The sequence below is a fragment of the Cervus elaphus genome, chromosome 30 (genome assembly GCF_910594005.1).
Source record: "Cervus elaphus chromosome 30, mCerEla1.1, whole genome shotgun sequence".
Lineage (NCBI taxonomy): Eukaryota > Metazoa > Chordata > Mammalia > Artiodactyla > Cervidae > Cervus > Cervus elaphus.
The window spans coordinates 31726757-31746404 of NC_057844.1; the positions used below are offsets into that span (position 1 = coordinate 31726757).

At 42.0% G+C, this 19648-nt stretch overlaps 1 protein-coding gene and 1 long non-coding RNA gene across 8 annotated transcripts in view; one reads left to right on the forward strand and one right to left on the reverse strand.

Annotated features, from left to right (window-relative positions):
* LOC122686749 (proteasome maturation protein) lies at positions 1-10434 on the reverse strand. Its single transcript, XM_043891984.1, has 6 exons — positions 10255-10434; positions 7191-7288; positions 5428-5488; positions 4615-4716; positions 3009-3102; positions 1-171 (listed from the first exon to the last, which is right to left on the reverse strand). The coding sequence occupies exons 1-6, from the start codon at positions 10255-10257 to the stop codon at positions 104-106; spliced, it is 426 nt and encodes a 141-aa protein (XP_043747919.1). The 5' UTR covers positions 10258-10434; the 3' UTR covers positions 1-103.
* The window catches only part of LOC122686750, a 24230-nt gene continuing 15016 nt past the window's right edge, over positions 10435-19648 (forward strand). For 4 of the 7 annotated variants that reach the window (XR_006338885.1, XR_006338886.1, XR_006338888.1 and 1 more), the window contains exon 1: positions 10488-10605. This is a non-coding gene — a long non-coding RNA (uncharacterized LOC122686750). Of the gene's footprint in view, positions 10606-19648 lie in introns of all 7 variants that reach the window. The other 3 variants (XR_006338889.1, XR_006338887.1, XR_006338884.1) reach the window with 3 other exon arrangements.

Sequence of the window (19648 nt, forward strand, 5' to 3'; positions counted from 1 at the left end):
TTCTCACGTGTTAGTACTTTTAATGTTGCGCACATCAAATTATAGGAAAAAGACAACTATAAACAAGACGCAGTCCCTCTACTTCCATGAACAGCACACGGCATTACAGCAAGCCAAGTTTATGTTCAACCATCAAATGCGGTTCTCCCATTAGTTCACTTTGCGATGGGTCTGAAAAGAAACAAATATAAACATGTAAAAGGTTCTCAAAAAAAGATAAATTCTCTGATTCTACTCACATGAAAATTTAAATTAGGCAAAGCAAATATAAAGTGACAGAAAATATACCGCTGGCTGCCTGGGGCCAAGGGTGGGGGAGCTGACTGCAAATGGACCAAGGAAACTTTTGGGGGATGATGAAAACATTTTATATCTTGATTGAGGAGACAGTTTCACAGCTGCACATGTTTACTAGAATTCAGACTGGACACTGTAAAATGGATGCATTCCACTGTATGTCAACTATATCTCAATTCAGTTGATTTTAAAAGAAAATACAGATTGAAAAAGTTCTCATGTTTCAAACTTCTTAAATTTTCCAGTGGCTTCCAAGTTGAGTCTAGGAACAATCGCTAAGAGATTAAGCAATCCTTAATGTAATTTACAATTTCATCTCTATCATTCTGTGCTATGTTGCAAACACATATATACACAAACCAGAATCCTAGACTAAAAAAACCCTAGAAATCTTCTCTCTTGTCTGTATTGATGAGTCAGACAAAAGTCTTACTTTAACTGTGATAATGCACCTAAGAATTCTAAAAATGAATACCAACAGTAAGTTTCCTATAAACAAAGCGTTTTCTTTTTTACTCCTCCAAAGAGGATACCCAATGAATTAAACTGTAAAATCAGCTTATTAAAATAAATAATCATTAAAATAATGATTATCAAGAATAACAAATCAATTTGGATATTTCCTCACTGGACCTCCTGAGACTGGAGATGACTGTGTCATTATCAGTTTAGGAATCCTGACTCTGGCCACTTGTCACACAACATAGTAGCCTCAACAACAGCTGATAACTGTTATAATTATTAATAAATGGTTACATATACAAGAGTTTGCTACAATTATCAACAGAGTAGAGGACTATGTATACAACGGGCATCCAAAACCCAATAAGTATGTCTATACAGGAATACAAAGAACAAAGGTGTCCGCTACAGCAGTGCTTCATGTTAATGAGAGAAAAGTATGCATCTCTCAACACAGGTACTGATGCAGCATACCTCCTGTAAGATACACACAGTACGAAACCAACTGTGTTAAAAGATAAATACTAAGCAATGCCAAATATCTTCTGATTTTATGTGAAAAGTCTGGAAGGACACCCACTAACTAAAAGCAGCAGCCAAATAGGGAGGGAAGGAGGGAGATGGGTTGGGGGTAATTAATCATGGCAGACGTGAGTCTTGGCTATAACGTTCTCAATTTTTAAACAAAGAATATCCTCATTTACATAATGCCAACTTTCCTTGAAACTCTGCTTCTCTAAGCCTTTTGATTTAATAAAACACTTGCCCGAGAAGACTGCACACCCTATGCCGATGAGCAAGGCCCCAGCCCATGGAGGGCCCTCCCAGGCGGGAAGAGACACCTTGATCAGTCTCCGTTTCCTCATCTTCAAGTGACAGGAAGGGAGTAAACGGAAGGCCACATTCAGCATTAGGAAAAAATCTCATAATCTCTTCCCTTCCTTATAATATAGCATGCAGATTCTCGTGGGCCAAGCACTTCCCTGATGAGCAAGTAAGCAAAACCTTCATCACCTCCAAACTTCAAAAAAATGTACGGATTTTCATCCCAGCTTAATAGTCTTCATGTTGCACTTAGATTAACACAGTACTTCCTCACTGTAGACTTTAAAATTCCTTCTGTATCAAAGGTGATGAGGAGAATGTGGTGAGCCAGAGCTTTCCTCACTCAGCACGAACCAGGCACCTTAGGAGGTCCTGGGGACACAAGAGTGAACAAGACAAAGTCCCTGGCTCTCCTGGGGCCTGTATTTAAGTTGGGAAAACAAATAAGAAACAAGAAAACACCAGAAGAGTGATATGCAAAGAATTAAAGTAAGGTGACAGGGTGACTGGGGGCACGTTAGACTGAGTAGTCAAGGAAGGCCTCTGTGAAGGGGTGGCATTTAAACTGGGACTTGAGAAGTGAGGGGAAAGTATTCTAAGCAGAAGAAACAGCTAAGGCAAGGCCTAGCTGTTCACCTTACTTGTTTTAAATGAGGTCTAAATGTAAAAGCTTAGACATCCGAGGTTTCCTGCACTCAAAAAGTGCCCTCACAGAAGAGGCTCATGAGACTTCTGCTATGTCCAGAGCACTTCCTTACCAAACATCGGCAGCCAAGCAAAACTAGTATAATTTAATCCTGCTACGTTTTTCTGTTTCTCCTTAACTGCTGGAGAATGAGCACAGGCCATACTGGACAGAACTGTATTTGCTCTCTTTCCTCAGAACCAGAAAAAAACAGGATGCTACATGATCTCAATTAAAAGTCATTGACCTCAAACATCATACAATCATCCAGAGAAACTTGTTAAAATTTTTTTCTTCATTAGTATTCGCCATCTACAGAAACATATCTAGGAGGACAAGGAGGGTATTTTTGAAGAAAACTTTTATTTTTTTCTAGATGTTTTTAAAGCTAGTCATATCCCACAAATGTTCTGAATACTGCAACAACAATCCTTGTTTAAGCTGCCCTAAGAATATCACACTGTAGTCACACATCAGACTATCCTCAGGACATGAAATCAATGACTGTCAATGGTTGACTGAAATGACTATAATCTCAGAACTCCATAGACATCTTTCACTTTTAAAACCAGTTAAAGAACAGTTATCATCATTAAATTTTATCTTATTTCAGTGAATAAACACAAGTGAATTTAATCAACTACAAGCTACATGATGACAAAGACACTGTAGGTTTCGTTTGCTGTTGTTGCCTTGTATATTTCTGGGGCTCCAGAAAAAGGTGTGGAATGACACTTACCATTAAGAATATCTTCAAATCCAATAGTCTCATCATTACCCCTCAAAATATCCAGTGAAAGGTTTGAGCTTGGAAGAAATGGAAGACGCTGAACCTTTAGGAAAAGTATAAAAGAGCAAACTTAGAAATAGTAAAGAGAAAAAAACATACATGATCACATTTCAGTGTCTTCATAATTTGCAAAATTCAAACTAAATAAAATATCACTTTAACGGCGGGGGGGGAGGGGAGGAATGGTAAGTCCATATTTTAGACCCAAATTTTTAATTCTTCATAACCTTATTCAAAATATAGACACTGAAATTGAAAGCTTTTACTAATACCTAATAATCCCATCAGGTCCACACATTATTTGGGGGCTTTGCATCTGTCCAAGGCATACCATGTGATGAAACACAAAATCATCGAGTCTAACATCATGTTTTGTTTCTAAAAAACATGCGACAATCAAATTCCTGAAGAAATTCTGAAGAAATGCACTGAGAGCATTTCTTCACTTAATAAACTGATCATTTATTTTGTATGTTGTTCTGTGCTCATAGCACAAATACAAGTCATGACCCTTTTAAACAGTAGTGATAACTCGAGATGAAGATCAAAGTCATCTGTGGGCTTTTAAAACCTACAATGCCATTCTGAACTAGTGCTATCTACATTTTCCAATTATTAATTACATATACTGCAGACTGGGGTTCCCTTGTGGCTCAGCTGGTAAAGAATCCGCCTGTAATGCAGGAGACCTGGGTTTGATCCCTGGGTTGGGAAGATCCCCTGGAGAAGGGAAAGGCTACCCACTCCAATATTCTGGCCTGGAGAATTCCATGGTCTGTATAGTCCATGGGGTCACAAAGAGTCAGACACGACTGAGCGACTTTCACTTATACTGCAGACCAGTACCTAAGTACAATGCAGAAAGCATGGGCTAGAAGTCAGAGGTTCAACCTCTGGGTTCAAACACTGCTTTCAGTACTCACCAATCCTACGGCCTTGCCTAGTTACCTGACCTGTCTCACCCTGGTTCAGTACCTGTGACATAGGCCAGTAGCACCTTTCCCTCACACCTGCAGCAGTGTGCTATAAAGAATGGCAGTCACTGGCACATACTCAACAAACTTTAATGCAGCCAAACCAAATTTTCCATTTTTCTCTTCTTTGTTAGCTATCCAGCAGTCACTGGAATCAATGCAGTGTGATATGAGAGAATCTAGAGCATAGATGGGGGACAGTTCTTAAACACCTGGAAGGACATTTTCTTTCTGAGCAACATGTGTACTCAGCGATATACAACCTGCCCACTAGACACCTCCACTTGGATATTCCTAGAGGCACCATAAATTCAAAGTAACTCTCCAAAAGGAGAGAAATATAAAAGTGGATGCCTGTAAATATCCAGACACTGAGCCTCTAATCGAAGGTGTTTCCCATTTCAAAGCTGTTTTTCTCTATGAAGTAGGAATGGAGGTCATATCCTAACAGGGGGAAAGTAGGAGAGGCTGCAGGGAAGAAGAGAAGGTGAGGTTTGTACAGCTTTTACCAGAGAGAAGACTCCTCCCAATCAGTTCAGCACACAGATGGGAGGCATGCAAACTGACAGCCAGAAACCCACCTGCTGCACTGCCTTGAATTCCATCTGCAGTTTTAGTGGTGCAAAAAGACCCTGGATGTTTCTCAGTGTGGAGAAGTTCATCTTATCTTGGTTGAGCTGGTACTACGAAGACAACACATATTTTTTTTTTTTTTTAAACACATAATTTTAAATGTGACATTCTGTTTTCAAAACAGTGAGCACTGACGTCCATGTGACACATACATACACAGAACCCTCTAGGTGGTCTTCAGGACATCTGTACATGTCCTACCCCCTCTGGGAGTGACTTTCTCCACCTATCTATCTGATTAATACAGGTCTAAAACTGTTCAAGTGTCCCCTCTTCTAGAAAGCCTTCCATAGGTTGGCTGCTCCATCCGCGGTCCTCTATAGTGCTTCAGCCAGTCCCAATCCACTGCTTATCGTCCCATTAAATTTTCAGCCCCTAAAGGATGGGGATGATGTCATACCCATCTGTGTACATCCTGTGCCTAGCAGTAACTTGGAGATGAAGGGCTTGAAAAAAAGATCCAAGGCGGGAGGGATGGGCTTGGAGATCAACAGCAAAAATGGCAGGGAGAAAATATAAAAGAAAAAAAAAGATCACCAAGTGAGGAAATGTTATGACAGGAATGGAGAGGTGGACCAACCTCTAGAAATGTCCATAAAAAAGATAAAAAGGTGTAGAAAGGAAGCTTTAGTGAACCAAAGCCTATTCCATAAGGATACTGAAAACAAGGTTTCATGTTCTTCATAATTGTCTTAATCATGTATTACTAACAGCATTTTTCTACTAGAGGGTAAAAATAAAACCACAGGTAACATACTTACATTTTTTTCTGATAATTCAAGAGGATGACTGGGCAGAAGTTCATTTTTCACACAAGAAAAACTGAAAATAAACATTTAAGAGGGAGGTTACAGATCACTCAATACCTAGAGCTCAAAATTATCTATCAGTGCTGTCATACAATGAAATGGCACAGGGAGCTTGAAGGGGATGAACAAACTATTCTGTATGCTGACTGTGGTGGTAATTGTGGGAATTAAAACATATATAATTCACAGAACTACACTAAGAGGGAAAAAATCAAGTATTCTATATATTGTTGTAAATATATCTATTATAGATCCTGGAGGTCAAGAATTCAATAAACTGGAGAGAACCCTCCAAAAAATGGTGCTAAGTGATGCTCTATATCTGGAAGAAACTCAATAGTGTGTGTACTACTATTACTGTGATGATGTGATTCTTTTATTACATAAAATATCTACATCTCTCCTGTTTACAGCTAATGCATATTCAATAGTTAATATATTTTTGATAAACACACACTGAAAAACATGTTTGAGATTTACCAACTACCTACTATATACAAGTACTGTATTAGGTGATACATAGCTAGAACCAGGCCACGGGTCTCTATCCCTCTCTCTATATAAACATCACCATCTTATTTTCCAAGCCAGGATTTAAGAGCTGAAAGAAACCTCAGAAATCCTGTAACATCAGTATTTATCAATACTGTCTTTGTACAAAGCATTACCCTTAAGTGGAATTTGAAAATGGTCCTGCTCATGGTAATCTTACAATCTGAGAAGAAAAAGGAGCATTTCGTGTATGTGTAGCAGGGGTGGGGGGAACGGACCAAAACCCAAAACCAAATCATCAGGACTCGGTTACTGGTTAGCTTATGAATTTGATTATACTATAAATCAAATTATATCTCCAATTCCGAAGGCAATATACTGCATCTTTTACTACAAAATGGAAAGACAATGAGGCATTATGTCTGCTTCCAGAGACCAATATTAGAATGACATTCTATGACTAAATACCTTCTAAGTAAACATAAAATTCAAAGCACAGTATGTACACAGTGGGGAGGATATTTGACTAAACAGAAAAAACCAACTGCCAAGAAAAAGGACCAGTACTAGAAAATGAGACCTAAACATATAAAAACATAAAGGAAATCAAGGGAAGGGGTATAACTGTGCTATAACTAGAAATGTAAAACAAGAGCAGCTAAGACTTACTTAATGCTTACTAATGTCACATATTGGTCTAAGTATTTTCCAGGGATTAGCTCATTTATTCTTCAAAGTAAGACAGATGCCATTACTAGCCTTGTTTCACAGGTGAGGACACTGAGACACAGAACAGTTAGGTAATCTGCCCACGGGCACACATCTAGTAAATAGCAGAGTCATAACCAAAACCCAGAGCCCATGCTCTTTACTGCTCTTTAGTATCTCCCAAAGAAAAGTGAATTACTCCCAATTTATCTTAGTTAATAAGATGAAGAACAAAGGGCTCTCTAAGTTATCAGGAGCAAAAAGAAGAATCCCACCAAATTGTGCTGCCAGGTAATCTCTCCTAGGAGTACATACTTTCTTGAGAACCTGGTACTCTGGTAAGATGCTTCTTCCACTACAGAAACATCCAAGCTTCCTCTCCTCCCTCCCTCTAGTCTAAAGTATACTATTGCTATCTTATCAATTAAATACATATTTATGGCTTGTCAAAGATCTAAAGAATATTGTGAAAAATAATTCACATATTATAACAAAGTCACAACTCCCCTACATACCCTTTTCGAAGAAGATCATGACTTTCAAAAGGTCCACTTGCTGACAGCTCAGTAACTGGAATACTGTCCTTTAGCTGAGATCCAAGTCCTCTGGCATTCTACAACACAAATAAAAAACACTATTATATATTTAAAAAATGTTAACTCACACTGAACCTCTATGTAAAAATACTGTTTAAGCATCAGAGAAAAGATAAGGTCTCTGCCCTCTAAGAGACTACAGTCTAGGCCATTACTATGAGCCTCAGCATCACGTAGAGGGTTGCACAAGGTTCAGTGAATAATCTGGAATTTGGGGCAGGAAGGATTCCTGATAGCTGAGTGCTCTCAGACTGAAAGGCATTCCAGGAAAAAAAGAACATGGGTAAAGGTATAAAAATATAAATGAACAAGCCACAAGTAGTTTGAGATGATCAGCTAACTATATGTCTGAGTACGGCAGAAAGAAAGGCTGGCAAAAAGAAAAAATGAAAAGGCTTAAATATGCAAAAAAATTCAGATTTTGTTCTGAAATTGAGCACCTGATCATGATCAGATTTACTTTTACTGGGAACATCCCTCCTTTACGTCGGAATGATGAGCACAGAATGAAAAAAGTTGAGGACAGAATCCTGGGGGATACCATTCCTTAAGGACAAAGAACAAGGAAAATGGAATTAAGAATGGACAGAAGAGCTAGAAGAGAGTGGTCACAGAAGCTGAAGAAAAAAGGGAATCTCAGAAAGTGTTTGGTTCCTTTAAGAGGGTGCTACCTGTGAAAAATAAACACACTTAATCAGGTTGGCCTAAATAAAAAGAAACAAAAAGCTAAGATTCACAGTATATTTGGTACTTGTGTATTGTCACCCTACTCATTTACACTGTAATTTAATTACCAAATATTTATATCTACTATGTGGCAGGTACTCTACTAGATGCTGAAGATACATATCTGGCATCTAGGGCTTAGTATAATGAAGAGAGAATAAATATGCATAATAAAAATGTAACAAACATTACAACAGGTAAAACACAAGATGCTGAGTTTAAACCATCTGGTGCTAAATGCAACATCCTTGCAATCCTGAAGAAAAATGTAAAAAAGCTACAAGCAGTTTGGTATTTAGTCTATACTCTTCTAGGAGAAACTACTCTGGAAAATTAGCTTTTTAAATTGCTGTTTTACTTCAATTCGTGCATTTCACTAGGGTCAGGTGCTGTAGTCTGTCCAGGGTTTCTCCAATCTACTACCCGAGTCCAGGCTCTCACACCTGGATAACTTTAAGAGCACTCTACTGGGTCTTGCTGCCTGTAGACTCTTCCAAATTTTCCAGTTCTACACAGCAAAGTCTGCTTGACATGCAATCTCCTCCAACAAAGCTGGGAGAAACCAAAAAACAAACAAAAAAATCTTTCACTGCTTGGTCAATGCCTTGTCTGAAAAACACTGTCCAAGGCCCAAAGCCTGGAACTCAAGAACCTGCACAACAGGTTTCAACTCCCCTGAACAGAAGTCACGGTTAATTAGGAAAAGAAGTTGGAATCTAGTGTCTGTCACTAACCTAACAGGTGCCTGTGATGAAGGCACAGAATCTCTCCGGCCCTGCCTACTCATCCTTCCAGGTATCTGATCTCCTTACAGGACTAGAGTTGTATGACTGTACCTTCCCAAACGTTATTTCCTACATGCACAGTTCTCTTCCTCCCAGACTGCTTTATTGTAGAGTGACACAAGAAAAGTCTCTTCTAGGCACAAAGAAAAGGGGGGTTGTGATCTCTGAGTTCTACCCGTTATCACTTTGCCAATTCCCTTCTGTAAAATATCAGGATCAGTACATGATGCTTCTAAAAGAGTAGCAGAGGGGAGCAAATCTATGAAAAGTTAACACTAGTTATTTCAGTGTGTCTTTTAAATTTTTATTTAGCTGTGCCAGCTCTTAGTTGCAGCATGTGGGATCTTTAGTTGCACCCTGCAAACTCTTAGTTGCAGCATATGGGATCTAGTTCCCTAACCAGGGATGGAAGAACCCCCGCCCCCCAACATGGGTAACACCAAGAGTCTTAGCCACTGGCCCACCAGGGAAGTCCCTCTGAGGGTGTAGAAAACCTCTTTTCTATGTTCAGCAGTATTCGCCAACAGAACTGTTAGTCGCTCAGCCACGCCCAACTCTTCTTCGAAACCCCATGGACTTGCAGTCCACCAGGCTCCTGTGTCCATTTGATTTTCTAGGCAAGGATACTGGAGTGGGTTGCCATTCCCTTCGCCAAGGGATCTTCCCGACCCAGGGATCGAACCCAGGTCTCCTGCACTGCAGGCAGATTCTCTACCTACTGAGCTACAAGAGAAGCCCATTCACCAACAGAAGCTTTCTAGATCTGGACTGGTATTAAGAGTCACGGGACAATGACGATTCAGGACATCTCCCCCAAATATCAAACTTTTTTAAGTTAAGAAGAGGAAAAAAAGAGAAGGGGCGGGGGAGGAGGAGGACTCCACTAACAACGTTAACACATGGGGAGTAACAAGTATTTTACCCCCTCCAACGCCTGGCATGCTACAAACTCCCCAAAATGTTGGCAAAGTAAAAGCAGAGTGATGGAAAGCCGACCCATAGTTGTGGGTTTGTTTATCCAGGCGGTTCCGAGGGTCGGGGGGCGGGTGAGGAGTTTGGGGGACACGACTCCCAAGGGTTTGCCCCTCGGAGGAGGGCTAACGGGCGGTGCCCCCACCCCAAGACCGCCGCAACTTTCGGATTTGCCCTTGCCAGCTCGTCGCCGACTACAGGAAGGGACCGAGGTCGGGGTCGGCTGGGGGACCTGGGGGGTGGGAAGAGAGAAGAGGAGGTGAAGAGAGGAGGAAGCCGAGGCTAGGCTCCCGGCACCAGCGCCGGAGCCCGGCCCAGACGGCCACGAGTACCCCTGAACCCCGTGACTCGACAGATCATGGCGGGAGAGGCCGGCCTTCTCCTCCCGCCGCCGCCGGCGCGACGGGCAGGGAGGCGGCGGGTTGCTCCTGCGGCCACAGACCCGAGCCCGCCGGCCACTCGGGTCGCCCGCGGTGGGGGTGGGGGGGTGTCTCACTCACCATTTTCGACTCGCTCAGCGTACAGAAGCTCTCCCCTTGACGGTCAGCCGGCCCCGCCGCTCACTTCCGTTTCCGGGCTTGCCCCCCCCCAACATCCGCCGGAAGTGCGTCCGTCCGGGCGAAGGAAGGAAGGAGGGCGCGGGGCGCTGAGAGGGAGCCGCGCGGGGCCGGGGCTCCCACGCTTGAGGTCCCGAGGGACCTGGGGCCAAGGGCGCTGTGAGGGATGTGGGCTGGCGGAGGGCGGGAAGGGGGGCCTCGGGCCTTTGCTCTCTTCGTCAGCAACCCCGACCGCCGGGGGAGGGGCAATGTGCTTTGCCAGGTGCGTCGCCCCGTCAGTATAAAATTTCTGAGGTAAAGGTGACATTTTTTTTTCATAAGGATAAGCAAGGCCCAGGTGGGGTGAGTGGCTAGCCTGCAGCAAACGTGGAACCCAAGGGTTTTCCCAGTTTCTTTTGCTTTTTTTTATATTTAAATGACGTATCGACGGCGTCCTGTGTTTAGAACTTTGGGCCGAGGCTAAAAATAGAGAAATGAACCGGCTCCTGTGGGTCCTGCGCTATAGCAGTAGAGGAGCTCTTGGCGGTGGCCAGGGTGACAGCTAAGTTAAGTATAATTGAGGGCTCTTATTGGGGCTTCCCTGGTAGCGCAGCTTTTAAAAATTCGCCTGCAATGCAGGAGACCCGGGTTCGATTTCTGGGTCGGGAAGATCCGCTGGAGAAGAGATAGGCTACCCACTCCAGCGTTCTTGGGCTTCCCTTGTGGCTCAGCTGGTAAAGAATCCGCCTGCAGTGCAGGACACCTGGGTTGGATCCTGGGTTGGGAAGATCCCCTGCGGGAGGCATGGTAACTCACTCAAGTATTCTGGCCTGGAGAATTCCATGAACAGAGGAGCCTAGCGGGCTACAGTCCATGTGGTCACAAAGAATGGGACAGGACTGAGCTGCTTTCACTTCACGAGGACTCTTATTATATAGTGACAATTCAAAGTGCTGAAAGTGTAGGTGAAGTGGGTACCGCGATTACCTCAGTTGTACAGGTGCTGAAAACAAGATAAAAGAGTTTAAATAGATATACCGAAAGACACCTAATCCATTATGGTTAGAGTCACACACTATAGTGTGTTGCCTTCCGAATATGATGCGGGAAAAACAGCCTTGGGTTTTGTCACCATGTAGTGGAAATAACTTAAGGAATCCTTGGGCTGACAGCCAAGATGTGAGAGTGAATTAGGTAGGGGAGAATTGCTGGCAGATTTGGTGCAAAAACTCAAGTGGGAGAGAAAGCCTGTGTGGCTAGTTCAAAGTAAGGTAGTGAGTAGTGTGAGATGAGGGGCTTCCCAAATGGCTCAGTGGTGAAGAATCCACCTGCAACACAGGAGACTTGGGTTTGATCCCTGGGTCTGGAAGATCCCCTGAAGGAGGAAGTGGAAACCCACTCCAGTATTCTTGCTTGGAGAACCCCACGGACAGAGGAGCCTGGTGGGCTACAGTCCATGGGATTGCAAAGAGTCAGACATGACTTAGCTGACTGGACATGTGTGAGATGAGTCTTAAATGGAGGCAGATTTATTATGGAGGCCCTGGTGTGCCAGATTAAAAATGAAGCTTTATCTTTAAAAAGGCATGGAAGGATTTTAAGGAGGGAGGTGATAAGGTTGTATGTGTCATGCATATCCACTGTTGTGATCCCACAACTTGAATGGCTGTGATAATCCACATTTCGAGAATTGTGCATTGCTGTTGTTATGTGTTTCTTCTGGCTCTTCAGAATGTCCGTCTTTATCCAGAGATTGGAGCTTGAGTGTTTCATTTGCATCTTTTTCCTTTCTCTCAGTTCTAAGGATAAAATTGAAAACTACATCTCTATTTTTTTAATTTAATTTTTATTTTGTATTGGTCATAGTTGGTTTACACTGTTTTGTTTCAAGTGTACAGTAAAGTGGTTCAGTTGTACTTATACCCATTCTAAAACTGAATCTTAAAAAATTATTTTTTTTTAATGTTTGTTGATTGCTCATGATTCAGTCATGAAATATTCGTTGAGCATTACCTTGGTTCTAGATTCTGGGGCTGAATAGGAGAAAAAGCCATTTCTCTGTACTTGAGCTACTTTTGTTTTCTCAGGGCCATAGACATGTAAACATATTAAAATGAAATGTGTAAATGCTTAATAGAGAAAGGAGCTTGATCAGGGAATGGTTGGGAACAAGGAGAGAGGGGACTTGAGGAGGAAACGTGGAAAGACAGGGATTTGCAAGCAGTCACATTCGAAGACTGTGTCCATGTGGCTGGAGTCCTGGGTGAGTAGGTGGAGCAAGATGAGATGAGACTGGAGGGACTGACTGGAACTGAAAGGAAGAGCCCCTGTACAAAGTGCTGAGGTCTGGGATGTCTTGTAGGAAAGAGGAGATAATGCCGGTCTTGTCATAAACACTTGACATTTAAAAAAGAATTATTCTGGTGGCAACATAAGGGATATATGGATTCAGGAGGAACCAGAATACCATTTAGAGCGTTGCAGTAGTCCAAGACAGGGATGATAAAGATATCAGTGAAGGTGGCACAGCATATTAGAAAGACTTTGAGAAGCAGCAGTGAAAGATGATGAACTCAAGAAACAGTAGACTTTACAGACAGCCAGAGGAGTGGGAGCCTGCCATGGAGATGAAAAAGAAATGGTCAGAGAGACAGAAGAAAAATCAAATTGCTATCTTAGAATCTGAAGGGGAAGAAAGTGCTGAGAGGTTGAAAGTGGTTCAAAATAGAGGTTAGAATGTGGTTTTCAAATGGCTTTAAAAAGTCATGAAGTCTTGAAAATAGGCCTTTGATGACCAATGTTAAGGCATTCAAGGAGAAAATCACCTTATTTTGAGCAGTGAACATACCCATATTTATATCCTTTTTAAAAAGTTTATTACAGCATCAACTAATACAAGACAGTGTTGGTTATGCTAAAGTAAGTTAAACAGATACATTAGATTTGATTCTAGAATGGTTTGATATGGTTGCTTAAGCTTTGTATACATTATAGAGTTTGGAGGCTACAGTAATAATAGTTAACATCTGTTATGTGTCAGGCCCTATTCTTGGTTCTTGACATGCCCCTTCAGTTCATCCTCAATTACTCTATGAAGTAGATCGTACTATATCCACTTTTTATATAAGAAGTCAGTCTTGTTATATGCTGTGTATGAGAAAAAGTATTTTCTTTTACTTTATTTTTTGATGTCTTCCTTAACTTTTAGCCTCTCTGGCAGAAATATTTGTTGAATGTATGTTATTGAACATAGAAAGAAACTCCGATTTGGACTGTAGGCCAGTAATAAAACCTGGATGAAAAGCAGGTGAATGAGCACAGCCAGGCAAGAGCAGAGGTTGGTTATTAGGAGATGTGAAGCACATCGAGTTGAAAAATCCCCATGGCTTTGGCCAAATCCTCATCCGTCCAAAAGAAGAGGAAGGGTAGAGTCAAGTAGATGCGTGCATTTCAGAGAAGAGGAGTCAAGTTGATAGTTAATGATGGAGCGGTAGCTGTCCATACTAAGAAGCAGTGGTGTTTTCTTGCTCTGTGTGAGTCAGGGAAAGTGGAAGAAAGAGCAGACACCACTGGACCAGCTTTTGAGGACAGTGGCATCATTTGTGATAAAGCTAGGTTTCAGGCAGCGCTAAGATGTGCAGACAACTTGCAACAGAGTAGAAGGTACCAGGAAGTCTTGGTTGCAGCGGACCAGGGAAGTTTGGTTGCATGTTCTCAGGGCCACAGCAGCAGAGGAGTACCTGAGTAGAGATGTCAGTTTCTCTCCTTTCTGCCCTCATGCAGCCTATACACATTTTACCATAATCTCTAGCACTCAGACTGTTTCCCACAGACTCCTACAATCAGGGGCCATGTCTTACAAATTATTCTATCTGAAATAGAATAATTTGTAGAAATTGTAGAAAGCACCCACTAATGTTTATTAAATGAAAAGTGGAGGGGAGGAATGGATAAATGGATACTTGTGCCTAAGAGGTAAGACTGACTAATATGGCTGGGAAGTAGGCTGGAAGTAGGTTTGGAGAAGTTTCCAGAAGCACCCTTCTATACCTGGAGCCCAACCTGAAAGCTCAGCACTGTAAGCCAAGACCCTAAATCCTTTTCTGGTTCCAAGTATGCCCCTTCCCTCCGGACTGGACTCAACAAAAACTGCCATCCTACCACAGTCTCTACAATTCTGACATCAGCTGACATCAGGAGCCACAGTGTGTGTGTGTATGTGTGTGTTGTGCCCAACCTTCTCATCGCTGCCAGCTGCACATTCTGGCCGGGCCTGCTTAGCCTTTCTCTACCCCCCCACCCCCACCCCCACCCCCAGCCTCTCTAAACACTTCTTTTGAGCTTTGAAATCAGAATGGGGGGATTTGGAGAGGGGCTGGTGCAAGGCTTGGTGGCGTGGTGATGTTTTCCTTTAGCATTTAAGGTAGAAGAGTGAGCTCTTCATTGTCTGAGAGAGAAAGCAATTCATGGAAAAAGTTAATAAGACATATTCTCTTCAAGGTAGGTAAAATTTCAGCTCAGTTGCTCAGTTGTGTCCGACTCTTTGGGACCCCATGGACCGCAGCACACCAGGCCTCCCTGTCCACCATCTCCCGAAGTTTACTCAAACTCATGTCCATTGAGTCGATGATGCCATCCAACCATCTCATCCTCTGTCATCCCCTTCCCCTCCTGCCCTCAATCTTTCCCAGCATCAGGGTCTTTTCAGATGAGTCAGCTCTTTGCATCAGGTGGCCAAAGTATTGGGAGTTTCAGCTTCAGCATCAGTCCTGATGAATAGGATGGACTGGTTGGATCTCCCTGCAGTCCAAGGGATTCTTAAGGGTCTTCTCCAACACCACAGTTCAAAAGCATCAGTTCTTTGGCACTCAGCTTTCTTTATTGTCCAGCTCTCACATCCGTACATGACTACTGAAAAAACCATAGCTTTGACTAGATGGACCTTTATTGGCAAAGTAATGTGTCTGCTTTTTAATATGCTGTCTAGGTTGGTCATAACTTTGCTTCCAAGGAGCAAGCCTCTTTAAATTTCATGGCTGCAGTCACCATCTGCAGTGATTTTGGAGCCCCCAAAAATAGTCTGTCACTGTTTCCATTGTTTCCCCACCTATTTGCTACAAAGTGATGGGACCAGATGCTATGATCTTAGTTTTCTGAATGTTGAGTTTTAAGCCAGCTTTTTCACTCTCCTCTTTAACTTTCATCAAGAGACTCTAGTTCTTCTTTGCTTTCTGTCATAAGGGTGGTGTCATCTGCATATCTGAGGTTATTGATATTTCTCCCGGCAATCTTGATTCCAGCTTTGCTTCATCCAGCCCAGTGTTTCTTATGATGTACTCTACATATAAGTTAAATAGGCAGAGTGACAGTATACAGCCTTGACGTACTCCTTTCCCGATTTGGAACGAGTCTGTTGTTTCATGTCCATTTCTAACTGTTGCTTCCTGACATGCATGCACATTTCTCAGGAGGCAGGTCAGGTGGTCTGGTATTGCCATATTCCCATCTCTTTAAGAATTTTCCAGAGTTCATTGTGGTCCATACAGTCAAAGGCTTTGGCATAGTCAATGAAGCAGAAGTAGTTGTTTTTCTGGAACTCTCTTGCTCTTTCAATGATCCAATGGATGTTGGCAGTTTGATCGCTGTTTCCTCTGCCTTTTCTAAATCCAGCTTGAACATCTGGAAGTTCACAGTTCATGTACTGTTGAAGCCTGGCTTGGAGAATTTTGAGCATTCCTTTGCTAGCGTGTGAGATGAGTGCAATTGTGCGGAAGTTTGAGCATTCTCTGGCATGCCTTTCTTTGGGATTGGAATGAAAACTGCCCTTTTCCAGTCCTGTGGCCACTGCTGTGTTTTCCAAATTTGCTGGCATATTGAGTGCAGCACTTTGACAGCATCATCTTTCAGGATTTGAAATAGCTCAACTGGAATTCATCACCTCCACTAGCTTTGTACATGGTGATGCTTCCTAAGGCCCACTTGACTTCGAATTCCAGGATGGCTGGCTCTAGGTGAGTGATCACACCATCATGATTATCTGGGTTGTGAAGATCTTTTTTATATAGTTCTTCTGTGTATTCTTGCCACCTCTTCATATCTTCTGCTTCTGTTAGGTCCATACCATTTCTGTCCTTTATTGTGTCCATCTTTGCATGAAATGATCCCTTGGTAAACATTAGATGTTTCCCTTGGTAAACATCTAAGGTAAACTTAGAGCTGTTGTATTAAGTATAAATTTCAGAAATTGCTCCCCTGCAATTGGCAAGGGTGCTACAAATTTCAACTAAAGAAGAAAGTTACTGTGTTTCAGAGGACCAGAAAATAACCTCCAGATATAAAGAGTACCTCCAGCTCCTCTTTAAACTGAATTCTGAGTGTTGGGAAAGGTTCAGTGTGCTTAATTTAAGATAAATCTTATATACACATCTTTCTTTGCAAGTCCGTTCATAAGTGTTAAGAGATGAAGGAATATGTTACATCAAGTTTATTTGACGGACCCTTCTCTTTAACCCTCAGAGATGGGTGTTTCTTATTTCTTCTGAAATATTTTGCTGTGTTTTCAGTTCAGTTCAGTCACTCAGTCGTGTCTGACTCTTTGCGACCCCATGAACCGCAGCATGCCAGGCCTCGCTGTCCATCACCAACTCCCAGAGTCCACCCAAACCGATGTCCATTGAGTCGGTGATGCCATCCAACCATCTCATTCTCTGTCATCCCCTTCTCCTCCTGCCCTCAATCTTTCCCAGCATCAGAGTCTTTTCAAATGAGTCAGCTCTTCACATCATGTGGCCAAAATATTGGAGTTTCAGCTTCAGCATCAGTCCTACCAGTGAACACCCAGGACTGATCTGCTTTAGGATGGACTGGTTGGATCTCCTTGCTGTCCAAGGCTACTTTTAAAGAGTGTCCTCTGCTTATGAAAAGTGGGGTTTTGATAATACTAGAGTGGACTCTTTGGAATCCAGGTGTTTTCTTTTATGTCTGCACTGCATCAGGCACAACTGAGGTTAGCATTCTACTTTCCTTGCTTTTACAGCCCTGTCTCAGGTATGTGTGGTTTGTTTTTGGGGGGGCTGTGTTGTGAGGCATGTGGGATCTTAGCTCCCTAACCAGGGATCAAACCTGTGCCCTCTGCATCAGAGACACAAGTCCCAACCACTGGACCACCAAGGAAGTTCCCCTTTACTTTTTGAATTTTTACCTTGGGTGTATGTGTGCTCAGTTACTCAGTCACGTCTGACTCTGTGACCCCATGGACTGTAGCCCACCAGCCTCCTCTGTCCATGCAGTTTGCCAGGCAAGAATACTGGAGTGGGTTGCCATGCCCTCCTCCAGCGGATCTTCTGAGTCAGGAATTGAACCCGTGTCTCCTGCATTGCAGGCAGATTCTTTACCTCTGAGCCATCTGGGAAGCCCTGGGTCTGTATTTTTAGGAAATGGTTTCTATTTTCAGCATGGAGAGTCTATTCATTTGCCTGTGGAGCGTACAGCTGATAGGTTATATGCAAAGAATTCTAAATTTTAGACCCGTTTCTTTTACCCTTCATTTGCCAGTCTACATGTAGGAGCATAGAATCATTTTAATAGTAACTAAAAATTCTAATTCAGAAGATACATCTGCCAACAAACATTGTGCAGTGCTGTACAAAACCTGATATATTATGCCCGTATGCCTAATGTTTTCTGTTTAGATGCTATTTTTGGGTAGTGGTGTCAGTGTTCCCCTGCACTGTTATGAATAACTGAGAGGGGAAGTTTTAATATTTTTGAAAATTGGAAAATTTATCCCCTGAGGACAAAAATTTGAGAGAAAATTTGCATATATTCAAAGCACACTAGTAGATTATCTCAGAAGCAGTTTATATTAATCTTATTTGGAATCTAAAAGCTGAAAAAGACAGCCTAAGTCACTCTGATTGTATGATTGGTTTGATTCTCTTTCCTTCTAGAAGCAGTGCATGCTCATTGTAGAAAATTAGAAAACAATATAAAGCGGAAAAAAAAAAAAGCGAAAACAAGGGAATGAAGAACAGAGTTAACCGCTGTGAACACATTGGCTCTGAGACATTCTCTTATAAGACAGAATATGTTTATCGTTTTAAAGAAAATAGAGTGACTCCATTTTCTACGTGAGCTGGGAAGTTTCCTCTTGGCTTTTTTCATGACCATGTTATTATTTAATAAAATATGTCATTCTGAAGCCTTAGAAAACACCCTTCCTTTACTTCTTCAAGAATGGGGAATTACACGTAGGCTCTTTACTCAATATTTTTCATTCTGTCAGTGTGGTTGGATGCCAAGTTGGCTGTTCTGAGTAATTTTTGAAGGTACGTTTTTTTGGTACTTTGCCAGGGAAATCATAACTCTTAAAATGAGCCATAGACCTAACCATACAATTGGATTTATGGATAGATATTATGTTCCATGTTTTGTTGTTTTCTCACTGTTTTAGTCTCTGGGATTGATGCCAAAGGCTATTCAACCTCACTCCATTTATTAGAGTGTACAACTAAGTTTACACAATAGAGTTTAGAGGGGAAAAAAGACCTTGTTTGTTTATCATTCTACTTAAGATGTCTTTATGTCAGTGAGAAAGGAAAGTATTATTTCTCAAATACCACAGTGAAATCTCATGAGAAATAGGGTATCGTAGTTAACAAATAATTACCCGTTGCCTGAGCCACAAGAAGAACTTGGCTTATTCCAGACCATCTTCTCTGCTGCTGTCAAAGACGTTTTGTGCCCTAAAATTCAAATCTGTGACTTCGCTCCTCAAAGCACTTCACTTGCTCCTCATTCCTGGCCTCCAGGATTAATTCCAGACTCTGTCCAATGGCAAACAGGCCTTCTGTGATCTGACTGCTAACCTCATTCTTAAATCCTTTACTTCAGTCATTTTAAATTACTTGGAATTCTCTGAAAATGTCATTGCTTTCATGCCCCTGCACTTTTATCCTTGCTTTCCCCTCTTTCCGACATGCTTTGTTGCACCATCTCAGGTCAGTGTCACCTCCTCTGTGAGGTCTTGCCTGACTTGCTCCACCGCCCCATTCTCCCTGCTTCAGGCAGAAGGGATCCTTTGTGCCCCATAACATACGCATGCTTGTTTCACTGCAGCTGTAGCACATTGTTGCACTTGTTTGCACATGTGCCTCTTATCTTTTTCAGCTTTTTCGCCTGTAAATCTCATTCACCGTCTTTTGGGAGCTTTCATCTTACTTTAGGAACACATTAAGCTTCATTTTTAAATTTTTTCTCTTGACTCTGTTTTTTCACTTTATTAGTTCAGCACTTATTACCTTTTTTTAATATTTTGTGGGATGTCCTAGAATTTTAATGTACATAGTGTGTATGTGTA